Source organism: Prionailurus viverrinus, chromosome C1 (assembly GCF_022837055.1).
Source record: "Prionailurus viverrinus isolate Anna chromosome C1, UM_Priviv_1.0, whole genome shotgun sequence".
NCBI lineage: Eukaryota > Metazoa > Chordata > Mammalia > Carnivora > Felidae > Prionailurus > Prionailurus viverrinus.
Window position 1 is genome coordinate 148,170,944 of NC_062568.1, and position 16,207 is coordinate 148,187,150.

Genomic DNA, 16,207 nt, shown 5'->3' on the forward strand with positions numbered 1-16,207 from the left:
GTCCCGCCAATATCTCAAGTGCTTGGAAAAGAGAACAATATTTTTTCTTTTTTAATTATTTTTTCCTGACTGAGATCAATGGATTAAAAAATGGAATAGAAACTAAAATCATGCTCAACTGTTAGAAAGCCAGTGTCTTATAAACCCAGTAAAACTTCATTATACGGAAATTAATACAATTATGTGGTTTGTTGCCAAAAATGTGTCATTACCTGGATACTCCACAGCACTCTTGAGTTTGGAGAATTAGATGCCCATTAATTGTGCCTTGTTTGGAAGAACACTTTATGGGTCGCCTGGGTGGCTCAGTCTGTTGAGCGTCCGACTTCAGCTCAGGTCACCACCTCGTGGTTGGCGAGTTCGAGCCCCGCATCGGGCTCTGTGCTGACAGCTCAGAGCCTGGAGCGTGCTTCAGATTCTGTGCCCCCCTCTCTCTCCACCTCACCCCTGCTTGTGCTCTCTGTCTTTCAAAAATGAATAAACATAAAAAATAAATCAATTTTAAAAATTAAAAAAAAAAAAAGAAGAACACTTTATGAAAAAGTACCCGTCACTCTACACTGCAGAGATGTAAGGTAGAGCCAGGTAGTCTTCAGTATAAAAACTGTGTACAACATATTTTCTTTCTAAACTACATGATTTAGCCCATCAGGGGTTTAGTTTCATCATACATAAAATAGAAATAATAGCGATCATTGTGTTATTGTAACAATTAAATAAAATGAGCCATCCAGCAGGATGCATGAGAAATGTTTCCTCTCTTCTTTCAGATTATTAAGATATAAATCATGCTGATCTAATTTTTAATGTAAGCCCATGGTAATAAAATGAGTAGCTAACCACCAACCACAGGAACAAGTTGCCCAAAAATATGCTAAAAGAGGATTTTTCTGGCATATGCATCTGTGTATTATTTTAAACTCCTGTGTGGTTTTCGGGTAAGCTGGATTGAACCATGTGGAACCCCAAAGTTTTTTCTGGCCAGCACTGGGAACAAATATAAATTAAAAGGCTTCCTTGGTCCTTGTCCTCTACTCTCACATCCTAACCTCTGGGCTGTATCACTCAGTTGGTAGGAAGATCAAACCCAAGTAAAAACATATAAGAAACAACAACAACAACAAAAGGAAAAACAAGAGTGCAGTAAGGTGACAGCAACACTCATGAAAACCATAGAGATCAAAGCAGGTTGAGTCAGGAGAGCGGGCCTACCCAAAGAGAAGTACAAAGACAACAGGCTTGTTTCTTGCACTAAAGCTGAGTAAATGCCAGGCTCTTGATTCTGATGCATCCCCTGGAAGAGGAGGAAGCCTTGTGTTTTACCTGGCGATTAAACAATCTATGGCTATATAGTTGACTGCCCAACTGTTAATACTCCTTTCTAAATGTCCTAAAGGCACCTCAGTCTTTCCTTGTCCAAAAGCAAACTCTCGCCTTAGCCCCTAAGGAAGCTCCTCCTCTGCTTCCCCCTGTCCTGGTAAGTGGATCAGTTTATCAGTGAAATTCCTCCAATTTGGAACCTGGGAGTCATCCCTACTTCCTCTATCTCCAATTAACTCATGTCCTATTAGTCTCCAATCCTCACCAATGTTTTAAAAATTATTTTATTATGAAAAATCCAAACACACAAAATTAAAAATAATAATAATAATATAAAGAACCACATGTAACCATTATCCAGCTGATACAATTTTTTTTTTAATTTTTAAGTTTATTCATTTATTGTGAGAGAGGGAAAGAAAGCATGAGCAGGAGAGGGGTGGAAGGAGAGAGAAAGAGAGAATCCCAAGCCGGTTCCATGCTGTCAGTGCAGAGCTTGATATGGGATTCATGAACTGCGGGATCGTGACCTAAGCCAAAACCAAGAGTCATACGTTTAACCAACTGAGCCACTCAGGTGCCCCTAAGTTAGGTCTTCATGTCTTGTAGTGTTCTGTTGAGTCTACTTGGATCTTAGCTATTTTTCCTTATATTTCCAAAACTGTTTTGAAATTCAAATCTAATCTGATTTCTCTACTACATAAACCTGATGATGGCTATTTTCTTACCCACTGAGTATAGTCCCAAATTCTTAGCAAGTGTTTTCTCAGTTCAGACCACGCCTACCTGCACAGTTTCTTGCTCTTCATCTCTACCCTCATACCCAGTGTTCAACAATTTAGCTCTCCTATAAAGTATGCTGTTCCTGCAGGCCTCCAGACATTTGGGGAAGCTCTTTCCTTTGAAAGGATTATTGGGGGTTCCTTTCATTTAAATTCTTTTTTTTTTAAGTTTTGTTTTTTAGTTTTGAGAGAGCAAGAGAGAGAGAGAGAGAGAGAGAGAAAGACAGAGAATGAGTGGGGGAGGGGCAGAGAGAGAAAGGGACAGAGGATGGAAACAGGCTCTGTGCTGACAGCAGCGAGTCCAGTGTGGGGCTCGAACTCATGTACCGTGAGATCATGACCTGAGCTGAAGTCAGACCAACTGAGCCACCCAGGCAACCTAGTTTGTCTAAATTCTACTTCATTGCCGTTTCCAGCATCCCCTCCTCTTCTAAACCTTCCCTACAAATAACCTTCACCCTTCTATCCTGAAAATTTGCCCAGGAAACCATTCCCCTGAGTTACCATTGCACTGCTAAATACCTCTCGTATTTGTTACACACACTACATTCTAATAATTTGGGCCTTTGTACATCTTCTCTCCAGTATCCGTGGATCCTGTTATGTAACAGGCTATGAGCATTCCTTTGTGCATGGAGTGCTCAACTCAGTGTGTTAGACATGAACCACTGAAAATTTTGGCCGAAAAAATGTTACTATTTCTCCTTAACAGTTTTTATAACTTTTAAAAATTTTATTTCCCACTTAATGGTGTTACAGTGAACTTTTCAAGTGATACTCCAATCTAAATATTTATTTTATTATGCCACACAAAGGATTCAGTATAGAGTTCCAGAGAGTGTGTAGCATAACTGGTAAGTTGATTTGAACAATGGAAATAAGAGCACAGAAGAAGCAGCCTTCTGTTTTCCTATATGATATCCACCCAAAGAAACTTTCTCCTTGAGAATTAATTATTATGAAGCTGGACACTGGAAAGCTTAAGGCTATTTAAATACTTCACATTTGTATATTACTTCACAAAGATAATTTCTTGCCTATCTCCACTATCTTGGGGGAAGTGAGGAGGTTACTTCCAGATAAGTGCTATTTTACGAAACAAGATTTGACTGGGACCATTAGGGAATTAGTCCTTATTGTATATCCAGTCCAGAAGATTGGGCGAGAGATAACAAAATACTTTTATTTCCCAATTCTTGATAAGAAAGCTAAAAGGTCAAGTGCTCAAAACCACACAGTAGAGAAAGACACAAAACTCATTGTTAATCTCTTTTTTTCTGCCTATTCATAACGTCACCCAAGACTTTTAAAAATGTGTTGAGGCCCAATAACATATTGCCATGTTTAATTTACTTTTAGAAACATAATCAGTTGATATAGTGTCTCATTTTCTTGGACTCTTACCAATACCTCAGACCTAGTGAGTCCTTTTTCTCTGTATTTTTGCATATCATTTTTCAGCTATAGGCCACAAGGGATAAAATCTTCATCGTTCTCTATATTACCAATAACTGATCTGAGAGCACAATTTCTTTTAAAGTTAATATAAACTTCTCCCAGTATGCTGTAAAAGGAGTCAAATTTTGAGATAAAAATTGAAACTTTTATTTTAATAAGAACTCAATTATATGCTCCTGTGTTAACTTGCTTTAGAATGTGAACTCTGACAGCAGGGCACATATCCTGACTTTTTGATTAATTTTTACTTATTTCCCAGTATAGACCATATTCACATTTGGGAACTAGGAAACTCCATAAATATTTGAGTAACTAAATGATTGAATCAAACCTAGTGTTATGAGATATTTTTCTTTTACTTGATTTAGATGATTGTGTTCAATCTGTGAGCTACTCTCAGTTAATTTTAATAAACTAGGCTTTTTGTATGTGTACATAAACAAATGCTTGCTCTGTGAGTGTATATGTACATATTGTCATTAGAGTTGTGTAAGATATCTCTGTTTACAGAATAAATTAATAATTAAATACATACATGTTAATAAAGTATTAACTCTTCAGCCCACTTTATATAAAGCCATTCAAAATTTCTCTGACTTTACTGTCAGATTCTCAGCAATTTTTCTCAACTCCTCCAGCCTCCGTATGCTTTAGCTAAGGGTTGACAAATGTCTAGCCAAATGCTACACATGAACTAAGTGTTTTAAATATGCTTTTTGAATTTTTAAAAATGTTAATCCTTTAGGTAAAGTATGTACTTCCCAGTATCACAAGCCATACCGCCTTCTGTTATCTGACACTTGGTGGAGTCACCTACCTGGCCTATAGAGTAGAGAGTTTTGAGAGCTCAATCTTTGTTCTTATCTATCTCTGAGTTGTTGGCCTCTCAGGGGAGTTCAAAACTCTTCTCTTGCTGCTCTGTCCTATTTATACAAGAATAAATCAGGTATTATGCTGGGGTTTAGAGCTTTCAGTGAACAAGGGATTAGAGAGAGGTGTCTATTAAGGTAAGGTAGAAAGAGGCCTGATGCAAATACACACACACACACACACACACACACACACACACACACACACACAAATCTAGGTGCAAGGCCTGGCCTAGCCCTGCTCTAGATATTAGAGACAATGTTCTTGCTTCTCGAAGGCTGACTGGTTTTTCTCTTGAACTGATTTTTTTTAAGCAGTTGAAATGGTAGTATGCCCATTGTAGAAATTTAGGGGTGTGCTCAAAGCAAAAGACACTCCAAAGTGCTTCCTTTGTTTTAGGAACAGGCCTCCCTTGGGCCTAGGAAAGGAGTCTAACACAGAGTCCTACAAGTCTTACCATGAAATAGATCTGAATTGTAGGACATCCTACTAGGCATTAAGATCTTATATTTGTTGAGCTTTGGACCTCATCGTTAACAGTCAAGATCAGATCTCAAATAATCCAAAGTCTGTTCACAGAGATCTTTTTTTTTTAAGGAAACTGTGTATTTCCACATCATAAAATGAAATAACACCATCTTGTTGATATTTCAGCTAACTTAAATAACATGTAATTCCTAGGGGGGAAAATGTTAATATAATGGGACCGTGTAAAGCCATATACAAAACTAGATATTTTGCATCCGAATTATGTTTCAAATAAAAATGCCTCAAGGGATGAGTGGTTATCTTTGTGTACTGGAGTTACAAATGATTTTTCTTTTCTTTCTTTCTTCTCAGCGTTCTTCCAAAGAATTATAATGAGCAGCATTAAATTACTGAAATTTTAGAAACTGAATTATGGGAAAACTAATTTCGAGAACTTAGAGATTCTCTTTTTGTAAATTATTTATTTATTTTTGAGAGACAGAGTCTGTGCGAGATTGAGAAAGAGAGGCAGAGAGGGAAAGAGAGAGAGAATCTTAAGCAGGCTCCTCACTGTCAGGGCAGAGTCCAGTGCAGGGCTTAAACTCACAACCCGCGCATGACCTGAACTGAAATCAAAAGTCAGATGCTCAACTGACTGAGCCACCCAGGTGCTCCTACAAATGTCTTTATTGTTATAGATGGGTAAGGATAAGTGATTTAAACTGGTTCCCACAGTTTGGAAGCTCCCTCTACACAGAGAAGGGATGACATTACATGCTAATGGCCAAGTAGCTGTTAAGAATCTTAAGCAGAGTGCAAACAAATTTCTAGCAATTAAAATGGTAGGAGTATTATTTTTCAAATAATAAAGACATTAGCAGCCTGTATATACTGCTTAAAACATGCTAGGCTCTACTCTAAGCATTGTCTGAACATCAATTTCTTTAATCCTCTTGACAATCTTCTGAGTTAGTCACAATGTATTTTCCATTTTACAGTAATCTTTCTATCACAGTGACTAGCACATAATAAACACTCAATAAATGGGAGCTTGTTACCACTATGAACTCTTTTTATAATGTATTTAAGAAAGATGAGATCATTTCAACATTCAGAATGGTCCAGGCTTGAATCAGACTTTGCCACTTATTGTTTGTGTGCCTTTGGGCAAGGTAATCCAACTTTTTATATTTCAGTTTTGTTTGTAAAATAGGAATAATGTCTGCATCATAAGGTTTATGTGAGGATTAAAAATGTGTGTCAGATAATGTATATGATGTGTTTAGTATGGTGCCCTGGTTCGTTGGGAGCCTTCAGTGAATGGCAGTAATGTTAGTCATACAACCCTGTTTTATAAGGTCTTACCCTGGAGGCTCCTGGGTGCCTCAGTCAGTTAAGCTTCCAACTTCATTTCAGCTCTGGTCATGATCTCAGGGTTGTGAGATCAAGTCCCACCTCGGGCTCTGCACTGAGTGTGGAGCCTGCTTAGATTCTCTCTTTCTCTGTCTGTCTGCCTCTCTCTCCTTCTGCCTCTCTCCTCCACTCACACTATACTCTGTCTCTATAAAATAAAAAATAAATCATGAAAAAGGTGTTCTCCTGAAAACCACAAGGTAGGAAACTGCACTGCAGTTAGGTGGGAGTTGAAAAGACATCAATGACATTATTTCCTTCTCTTTCTATAACATCTTTTAATAGTTCCATAATATGGGGGCACCTGGGTGCCTCAGCCGGTTAAGCGTCCGACTCTTGATCTGGGCTCAGATCAGTCTCAGGTTCATGGGTTTGAGTGATAGATGACTTTTACAGACATGACCCATAACTCTCTTATGCTCTGTTCAACCCTAGCTCCCTACCTGGATCAATACAGAAAGTTTGGAAGGCCTCTGGGGTGGTGGAGTCATTACATTACACAGAACACCCTGTGTCCCTGAACCATTGATTGTGGAAAAATTACCTGAACACTAACCGTGGTGTCTGTCTAGAGCAGTCAATAAACTTTTTATTGTACTGAGCCATTACATGTTTGGATACATTTATAGCAGTTAGTCTATTATAATTAATATAATAATTCAAAATGACAAAGCATATAAATGGGATTTGCAAATCTTACCTGACCTGTCCATAGTAGTCATTTTTGAAAAAAGAGAGGAATTCATCTTTAGTTGTCTGCCATATGTTAACTTCTATACTTATATTCTTAATGTTTGAAAATGAGGAAGTGGAAATAAAATGTAAGTTAAAGATGAAATGCAGGGGCTCCTGGGTGGTTCATTCGGTTAAGCCTCCGATGCTTGATCTCAGCTCAGGTCATGATCTCACTGTTTGTGACTTTGAGCCCCACGTCCAGCTACACACTGGCAGTGTGGAGCCTGCTTGGGATTCTCTCTTTCCCTCTCTCTCTGCCCCTCCCCTGCTTTCTCTCTCTCTCTCTCTCTCTCTCTCTCTCTCTCAATAAATAAACTTTAAAAAATAGAATTTGAATAAAGTTTCCATTTTCCTTCTGAAATCACTACCTCGATATCTTTCCATCTTGCAAAACAGACCCATAATTCATTTGATGAATTCTTATTATACATTTTGGCATTTTTAAATAATTCTCATAGAGGCAGCAGGATGCAACAGTTAAGAGAACAGGCTTTGGAACCAAACTACCTGGCTCTGCAACTAAATAGCTGTGTGATGTTGGCAAGTTACTTTTCTCTCTAGTCCTTATTTTCTTCAGCAGTTAGCATAACAATGGCAGCTACTTCCTAGAGCTTATGTAAGGATTCAGTGAATTCATATTTATAAAACAGTTGGAAAATTCTCCAACTCTTAGTCATCACTAGATGTCTGCAATAGCCTGTGTGTGAATTAAATGTTAAACAATTCATTCTTTAAAGAGAAATTAAATTTGGTTTGATAGAAACGGGGGTTAAAAATCAAAGGCATTTTTCCAACTTAGTTTTTACAATTCCCTCATGATATTTCTCTGTGTTCCCCAATTAGGCTTCCCTGTACCTTCAGAAGTGTTTCAATGACCTTCTGCTTGCATCTTTGCCCAACATTCTGCCTTCCTGTTAGTGACCTTCCTGCTCTCTACCCAATACTTGTCTAACCTACATTCACTTCAAGCTCTTCCTCTGTTTTCACATAGCTTTCTCTTCTGTGTCTTCATGTCCACATTTCCCATATAATTTATTTTAAGGGTACCAGTCAGTGGATTAGGGTCCACCTAATTCAGTATAACCTCAACTTGATTACATCTGCAAATGCCCTGTTTATAAAGTCATAGTCAACAAGACACAGGGTTAAGACTTGAACATATCTTTTTGCGAGACATAATTCAACCTACAGCAAGATTTAGTGCCACCTGAAAATATTTTCTGTCTCCTCCAGCCCCTCATGATCACTATGGAAAAGCACGTACTTTTGGTTTTATTTACTTGACAGATTATATCAATTTGCTTTCTAATTTTTACAAAGGGCTTATGAACCTATATATTTTCTGATAAATTGTATTACAATATTTTAGGCAAAACCTTGGACCATGATATAATTTTTTTGTATTTGTATACTCTTCTATAGGACAATAAAATGCACATAGTAATGAATAAAAATATTAATGAATAAGTGAAGAAACCTAGTAATGCGAAATTTTTCTAGGGAATAAGTAATAAAGATAAATGGTACATGATTAGAACATGTCAATTTGTAATCTCAGATTTTTTAACTTATGATATGCTTTTGACTAATTATAAAGAGAATTATAAATTTACAAATGAGTATATATGTATTGCCATTATTATAATTAAATTTCATATAAAATCTGGAAAATGTCCCAGTATACATCCGATAACTATGTTCCGTGCTTCAGAAATAAGAGATTCTATTTTGCTTTGCAACAACAAAGAAGGCTTCCCACTGTAAATAAGAATAACACAGGGTGGAATGTCGATCAGACCATTAATTTTTCCTAGAAATTGACATCGCATTACCTTATACTGTTTAACAGTCACAATTCCCAAATCCTGGTAGGAAATATTAGAAGTCAATTTCAATTATATAAAAATAATGTTTTAAATTGATATGTCCACAGATGATAATGAGTGTGGAAATTTGACCCAGTCCTGTGGTGAAAATGCCAACTGCACTAACACAGAGGGAAGTTACTACTGTATGTGTGCACCTGGTTTCAGATCCAGCAGTAACCAGGACAGGTTTATCACAAATGATGGAACCTTCTGCATAGGTAAGTTTGACTACCTAACTTAAAATTGGTACCTCTCACTTATTGCTTATTACCTCCAGAGATTAAATAATATTTGAACCAAATTCTGCCAGTCTTTGAGCGTACCCTAGATGTGCAGTACTTTTAGAAATTTCATTAATTCTTTTAGTCTTCTAACACTGTTTAATCAGTTACTATGGAATATTTATCTAAGGCTGTAAGAAAAAAAATCAGGGGAGAAAATCAAGCAGTGCGTAAGAAAAAAAATCATGAAAGTATGAAATCTAGTGTGGTGGCAAACCACAGGATAAATATTTACACTTGAGAATAATATGTTAATTCAAGAAAACTACGATTTGCATGGCAAGATATTGATGCTTTTATAAATATGCACTCTGAGATGGGCTCTACATTTTCTCAGAAAATGTTCAGAAAGGCATTAGTTCTAAAAGACTTGTTCTAGGGGCGCCTGGGTGGCTCAGTCAGTTAAGCGTCCGAGTCTTGATTTCAGCTCAGGTCTCATGGTTGTCAGATCAGGCTCTATGCTGACAGTATGGAGCCGGCTTGGGATTCTCTCCCTTTCTCTGCCCCTCCTCTGCTCTCGCTTTCTGTCTCTCTCAAAATAAATAAATAAACATTTTTTAAAAATAAATAAATAAAAGAATTGTTCTACTGCTTTTAGTATTGTCAGCTGAAAGGTAGTTACACTTAAGATCTGCATTAAGTTTTTCTGAACACTAGAGTCCTATTTAGAAAATCATTTCAGGTTTACTAAAATGTTTTCTGGAATGATGATAATAATTTCAATTAAATCCCTAAGTGAAATATTATTCTGAGTCTGAAGAGAGTATCTAGAAGTTTTTTTTTTAATGTCCTTCTGTTGTAATTTGGTCATGCATTTGATATATCAGATCCTATAGAATTTGGATTAAAGTCTGAGAAAAAAAAGATTGCTTCGGAAATTCAAAAAGTTGAACAATTTTCAGGGACAAATTCTCTGGGGCCAAAGACTTTTAACTTTGAAAGTAAGTTGTAAATCATCTTAATCACGGTTTATACAACACTGTCCAATTTACCAACAACTAGTATAATTAGTTGTGGTTGATACTAATCTGCAAAATGAATACATGAACTGAGACCCTGAGAGTGCAATCACATGGCCAAGAGAAGATATTTTATTAGAACTCATGACTCTATATGCAACGTGGCCAAGGTAATGTGCTGCTTTCACTTTACACAGTTAGCTAAAAGAGAGATACCCAGGCTGATCCACATCACACTAAAGCTTTGCTTAGTTCCCTACTGAGATTCTCCTTAGTGAGCTAAGGAGAAGTCTAGCTATGTTCTTATTAACACATGAGAAGTTAGGAGACAGTGTTCAAAGAAACTTCATCAGTGAAATGTCTCCATCAAAGAAATTATCCTGTCTCATGTACCTGTGGTTCATAACATTTACTCCGCTATATAACCAGAAAAGAGTTTGTTCTCCTCATTTGATCTCTAAGGTAAATGAGGGCTACTTCTGATTCACATGTTTAGGTAAAAGGAGGATTAGAATCACAGTCTTGTATCCGGAAAGCTACAGGAGGCTAAAGCAGGTGGCCATCTACATCTTATACATTGATCTGAATCTTGCAAGTGCAGAGGATCAAGTTTTGCAAGGGCATAAAAGACTTAAAATATGAGACAATTGAATGATAACTTCACTTTTAGTGTTTGCAGCAAAAAATTTTATTGGAATATAGCTTTACAGTATATTCAGGATATAGTCTATGAAGCTCCCCAGAAAACTTGTAATACCTCATCATTTGATATTCTCAAACCTCTGCTCTTGTTGCTTGTCTTCTTAGAATGTTATGCATATGTGTGTTTTAGCTTTAGTAGTTAAGTTCTAATTACGTAGCTCTGTAAGCTTTACTAGAAACGTTCCAGTTAGTGAAGAAATATAACTCACAACATCTTAATCACTTAATTTTAACTATGTTCTCCATTCCCTCTTGTCTCTGGAAGACATCTGTCTTTTCATCTGATCATTTTTACTTTTAATATGCTTCAATTCACAAAATGCTGTATTTCTCTGTCTGTTTGTGTTTCTTACAAGTAGAGAATTCCTATATTAGAAAAAAATTGAATCACAGACACAGAGAAAACACATACACACAAAGATGATTGAATGCCAACGTTTCATGGAGGTATAACATATTTGTAATTTATGATTCTTTCTCCCAACGCTCATTTATTATTGAGATACTATAGAATGCCCCTAAGTTTTGGCTAATTCCCTTTTTAGCTATTTTAAGCAATCAGTAAACACAAGAACTATATTAAAACCCAGTACCCAATATTGAGTCCTTCAGTTTCTACCTGTTTCATTTGATGGATTATTCACCGAAAAACTCGTTCTCTGGAACATTGTTATTTCTCACCAATTTTGTTGTCCTTAAGGATTAAGCTTTTTTGAGAAGTATAACAGTTGTATCTTTTTTTTTCTCTAGTCCCATAGTAATTTTCATTGTGCACTATGATAATCTTCAGGAGAATTTGAACAGAGAACTATAATTCTGTTTCCTTTTACATTAGTGTATCACCTTGTACTATGTTGCCTCTGATTTGAAAGTTTACCTGATCCTTAAATTTGACATGCCTGGTAATTATAGTCATTAGGAATCTCTAAAAATAAATAATGAAAAACTCCAATTCAGGGCAAGAAAAGACCCAAGCAAAATTCTTTGCCTTTAGTCTATATTCAAATACTATTGGCCACAGATAAGATCATTTTGTTGCAAAAGGATTTGAGGCAGATTTAGTGTCCTGTGTATTTGCCTTCCCCTGTAATTACAGTAAAACAGAATTTCAGATACCTAGCTTCCTCCCAAGAGACCTAGTTCCAGACTTGCATTTCACAAATGGGAAAAAAGAGGCATCCAATAGGAAAGTGGTTCTCCCAAGGCCAAATGAGTAGAACCTAAAAGCTTCACATTTACTAAGTGCTTAAGACCAAGCTTGTAATTTTTATGTCGCATTGCCTTGGGTATGCCGATAATTTCAGGTTTTTTTATGGCTTTGGATAATATTAACATCCAGTTTTGTCTTCACAAATTACTTTCAGTAATTGAACATTTTATCTTTTCTTCGCAGTGTGTGAGTTAAACGTTAGACAAATCAGTTATTGATGAAAATTGTAAGAATCAAAACAATCATATGATCATGTTTTGAAAGAAGATTATGATAAAACACTGTTGGGTTGGCTCATTGTAGACATGAAAAACAAGCATAACCTCACTAATGAAAAAGTACCAAGTGAATTTTTTGATGTGCAAACCAAGCAAACGATTGTTATGATGTGCTTACGTTTGGCAAAATCACCTTATTAGTATTAAGCCCAGTGTTAGGTTGGTGGTAGAAAAAGTGGATCAGTTATTAAATATGGTATGCCAATTCTAGCCTGACTGAAATAATTCCAGAGTAGCAATTTAACTTTTATTAAGCTGAGGTGGGGGTTCTTTTCCTCTTTTACATCTCTAGGGAGTACCAAGACATGGCAGTCTAATGAGACACTCATTATCAATCTGTTTTCTCCAAACTTACATATTCACAGGGCTCCTGCTATTAAGAAAACATGCAGTCTGAATAGAATCACTGGGCCTATTATATCTTGGGCACTAGTTCAAAACACCTTCGTGTCCATTTCCTCATTTGTTTTAAAAAAGAACTCTTTTGAAGTAAAAGGTATTTTTTAGGGTATTACCCAAAGTCACAAAACTAATGAGTATTACAGCTAGAATTTGAGTTAAGATCCTCTGCAGGGCCTTTACCTATAAGAAGGACGCATAGTGATTTGATTAGATCTCAGCTAATGAGGCCCTGCAAGAGAATGCTAGAGAAGTTAGTGTAGGTCTTACTGCAAAATATCGCGTTCATTTTGGTAAACCAGTTGCATCTTATTTGGGCATGGCATACTCTCAATATCTGATGATTCTCTCTACATTACTAGGTAGCAAGGGGCGTAGAGGGATATCCTGACACTAGTAGAAGCTTTTTGACTAGTCTGGCACATAGCCAGTTGTCACACACTCCATTATTAGGTTAGATCCAATAAACTCTACTACCAAGGCACAGAATGAGAAGGATATCAAATTCAGCCAACTGCACTTACACATTTGAGTAAATAAGTTATAAAAACAAAAAGTATAAGCAAGAAAAGTATAAATAATTTGGAAAACAGTCCTTTAATGGGATGATTAGGATTTTTAAAGGATTACTTTGGTAGGTTAATTAATATTCTTGTATAACATTTGGAGTCAGAATATGAAAATTTTCATAATGTTAATTTGAATGCTGGTCTCCCAAGCTACTACCTCCTTATTATTTTTGATTACTGTTTTGTCACTTGCTGAACTTAGAGCTTGAAATACCCTACATGATCCAAGGCTGACATTCTGGGATGATAACTAGCAAAGTGAGTGGTGGTAGAAAGGCTTGAACTAGAGTGGAGACCCCAAGAAGCACCACAGGCATGGAGGATGCACAGGGAAAAACTGAAACACCGTCAGTTACAAACACCAACGTTATATATACCTGTGTCCAAAATGCACAAGAGAGGGTGGAAATTGAGTTTGCAAAGATTTCCATGTTGCTTAGACATTGGGTTTGGGACAAAGTTGCCAAGAAGAGTTGCACCTTTAAATAATTTTAAAATTAAGAGAAATCAATACCTCATTTCCTGTTAGCCATATAAGTCATCTAAAAATATGAAACATGGGCATGGGGTGCCTGGGTGGCTCAGTCGGTTAAGTGTTTGACTTCAGCTCAGGTCATGATCTCATGGCTTGTGAGTCAGAGTCCCACTTCGGGCTCTGTGCTGACAGTTCAGAGCCTGGAGCTTGCTTCGGATTCGTCTCCTTCTCTCTCTCTGCCCCTCCCCTGCTCACACTATCTCTCTGTCTCTCTCTCTGCCTCTCTGTCTCTCTTGAAAGTAAGTAAACATTAAAAAAATTAAAAACATAAAATAAAAATATATAACATGGGCATTCAGAGAACCTAAGTTTCTTATTCATGAAATAAATGATTCTATCTATGATATCACATGGGTCTGTCACATCTTCATTGGGGTGTTATCCTATTTGGATACAGTACATGCTACTTCTTCAGCCATGATCCAGAAAGAACTACTCTTTAGTTTTCTTATACATATTTTTTTCACTTCATTGATGTCATTAAAAATAATGCTAGTCTGCACTTCCACCTGGCTTCTTTTCTTTACCCTAACCTGGAATCCTTTAGTGGATGGTTCACTAAATCTTAAGAGTCAACCTGCTTTTGCTCATCTCCTACTTTATTTTCTGTCTTTGTGTGTGTGTGTGTATGTGTGTGTGTAGAGCGGCAGTCTTTAAACACACATACGCAGAAATGAGAGGAAGAGCTTGAGGGTACCAGGACGATATTCCTGTTTCTTTAAACATAGTATACTTGGATTCCTGGGTCATACAGATTATGAATATACAGACTTGACAGAAGAATTAGGAGTTTCTCATCCTTTTTTTTTTCAGGCCTGTGAATTGTCTTAATTCTAAGACCATTGCCTTTCTGGCTAATGGAAGTTTCTTCAAGAACTGCCGGGAGGCTTACTGTCAGTTCCAGTTTTGGGTGGTTCAATTTTTAATGGTATCCTGTCCCTTCATTACATTTTGGAAGTGAGAAGTTAAGATCAGCTACTTTTAAGATAACTAGCTAGATGGCTTTTTAAATTGGACTGTGATTACTACCCCCCTTTTTTTTATGACAAACAGTATTGTGGCACTCTATTAGTTTTTTTTTTTAATCAAATTTTATACTTAAGATTACAGGCTTATTCATTAATCTAACACAGAGTATCTCTAAGATGTCAGAGCCAGGCTGAGAACTCAAAAATCTTTGCATTAGTTTAAGGTAATGATTTGGACTCTTCAGTTCCTTGGAAGCATTCCCTATTGGAACTCTGCCTACTGGCAGAGTATTTATACTGCATTTATAACTTCAAGACATATTTCACTGCAGTATGTAAAATTTTAAATTAAGAATATAAATTATGTGAGCTTAAAACCTAACATTTTTATTGTGACTTTGATATATGGCTACTGAAAATCTAAGACTTAATTCTGCACAATTTGTTACTTTATCTATGATGACTGTGTATTAAGAATCATAGTAAACTATAACTTGGACAAAATTAATAAATAAGTTGTGGTAAAATTTTAAAGGAGTCACATCACACATTCTGCTAATTTTTAGGATAACTTACTTGCAAACAAGAAGCGTTGGAAAGAAAGTGGGCTATTCTTTTTTATCCTCCAGATTACCCTAAACTGAGTTTAGCATAATACTAGAAAACAAAGAATTTTTGATGTATTTTAAAAATTGGTTCTTTATTAAATTAGGACAATGTTAAAATTGTCAATGATAGAAATTCATTTAATGGCTTTGGGGATGACTCATTCTTTTCAGAAAATAATTCAAGAGTTTGGTTGTTCCATGAAAGGCGGTTTTTAATACACTTTCAAAATGGATTGGCCAAATCAGGGTTTAAAAAAATGATATGCGGCTCTTTGCTCTGTCATTCTGCAAATGATGGGATTTTCATTGCTTTCCTGTAAAATTTGATATGAAACCATTAACCATACCTAATATTGTATCAGCAAGGTAGCAACTGTGTAAGTACTAAATAAAAATTTAATTTTTTAAATATTTCCAGATATAGATGAGTGCAGTGGACCAGCTGCCTGTGGTGATCATGCGGTATGTGAAAACGTGGACGGTGGGTATAATTGCTCCTGCAAGGAAGGTTATCAGACATCCACAGGAAAATCTCAGTTCACGCCTAATGATGGCACTTACTGCCAAGGTAAATTATACGATGAAATTTTATGTATTATCGAAGAACTGTATAAAATATAATACTGCACAGTAGTGAAGTATACAAAGAACTGCATCTTCTAAGAAATATTCTAGTATTCCTTTATTGTCTATAAAATGAAATAAGAAAAGCTATTGCTTTTTTTAATGGAAGAAGTACACCATATGTTTCACGTAGTTAACATACTTTGTTCTGTAGGGTGAC

General features: G+C 36.3%; 1 protein-coding gene across 3 annotated transcripts in view; it reads left to right on the forward strand.

The window, feature by feature from the left end:
* ADGRL4 (adhesion G protein-coupled receptor L4) overlaps positions 1-16,207 on the forward strand; it is a 108,779-nt gene that overhangs the window by 48,800 nt on the left and 43,772 nt on the right. For all 3 annotated transcript variants that reach the window (XM_047871601.1, XM_047871602.1, XM_047871600.1), the window contains exons 3-4: positions 8,980-9,132; positions 15,842-15,991. In XM_047871601.1, coding sequence (XP_047727557.1) covers positions 8,980-9,132; positions 15,842-15,991 — 303 coding nt within the window. The remainder of the gene's footprint in view (positions 1-8,979; positions 9,133-15,841; positions 15,992-16,207) is intronic.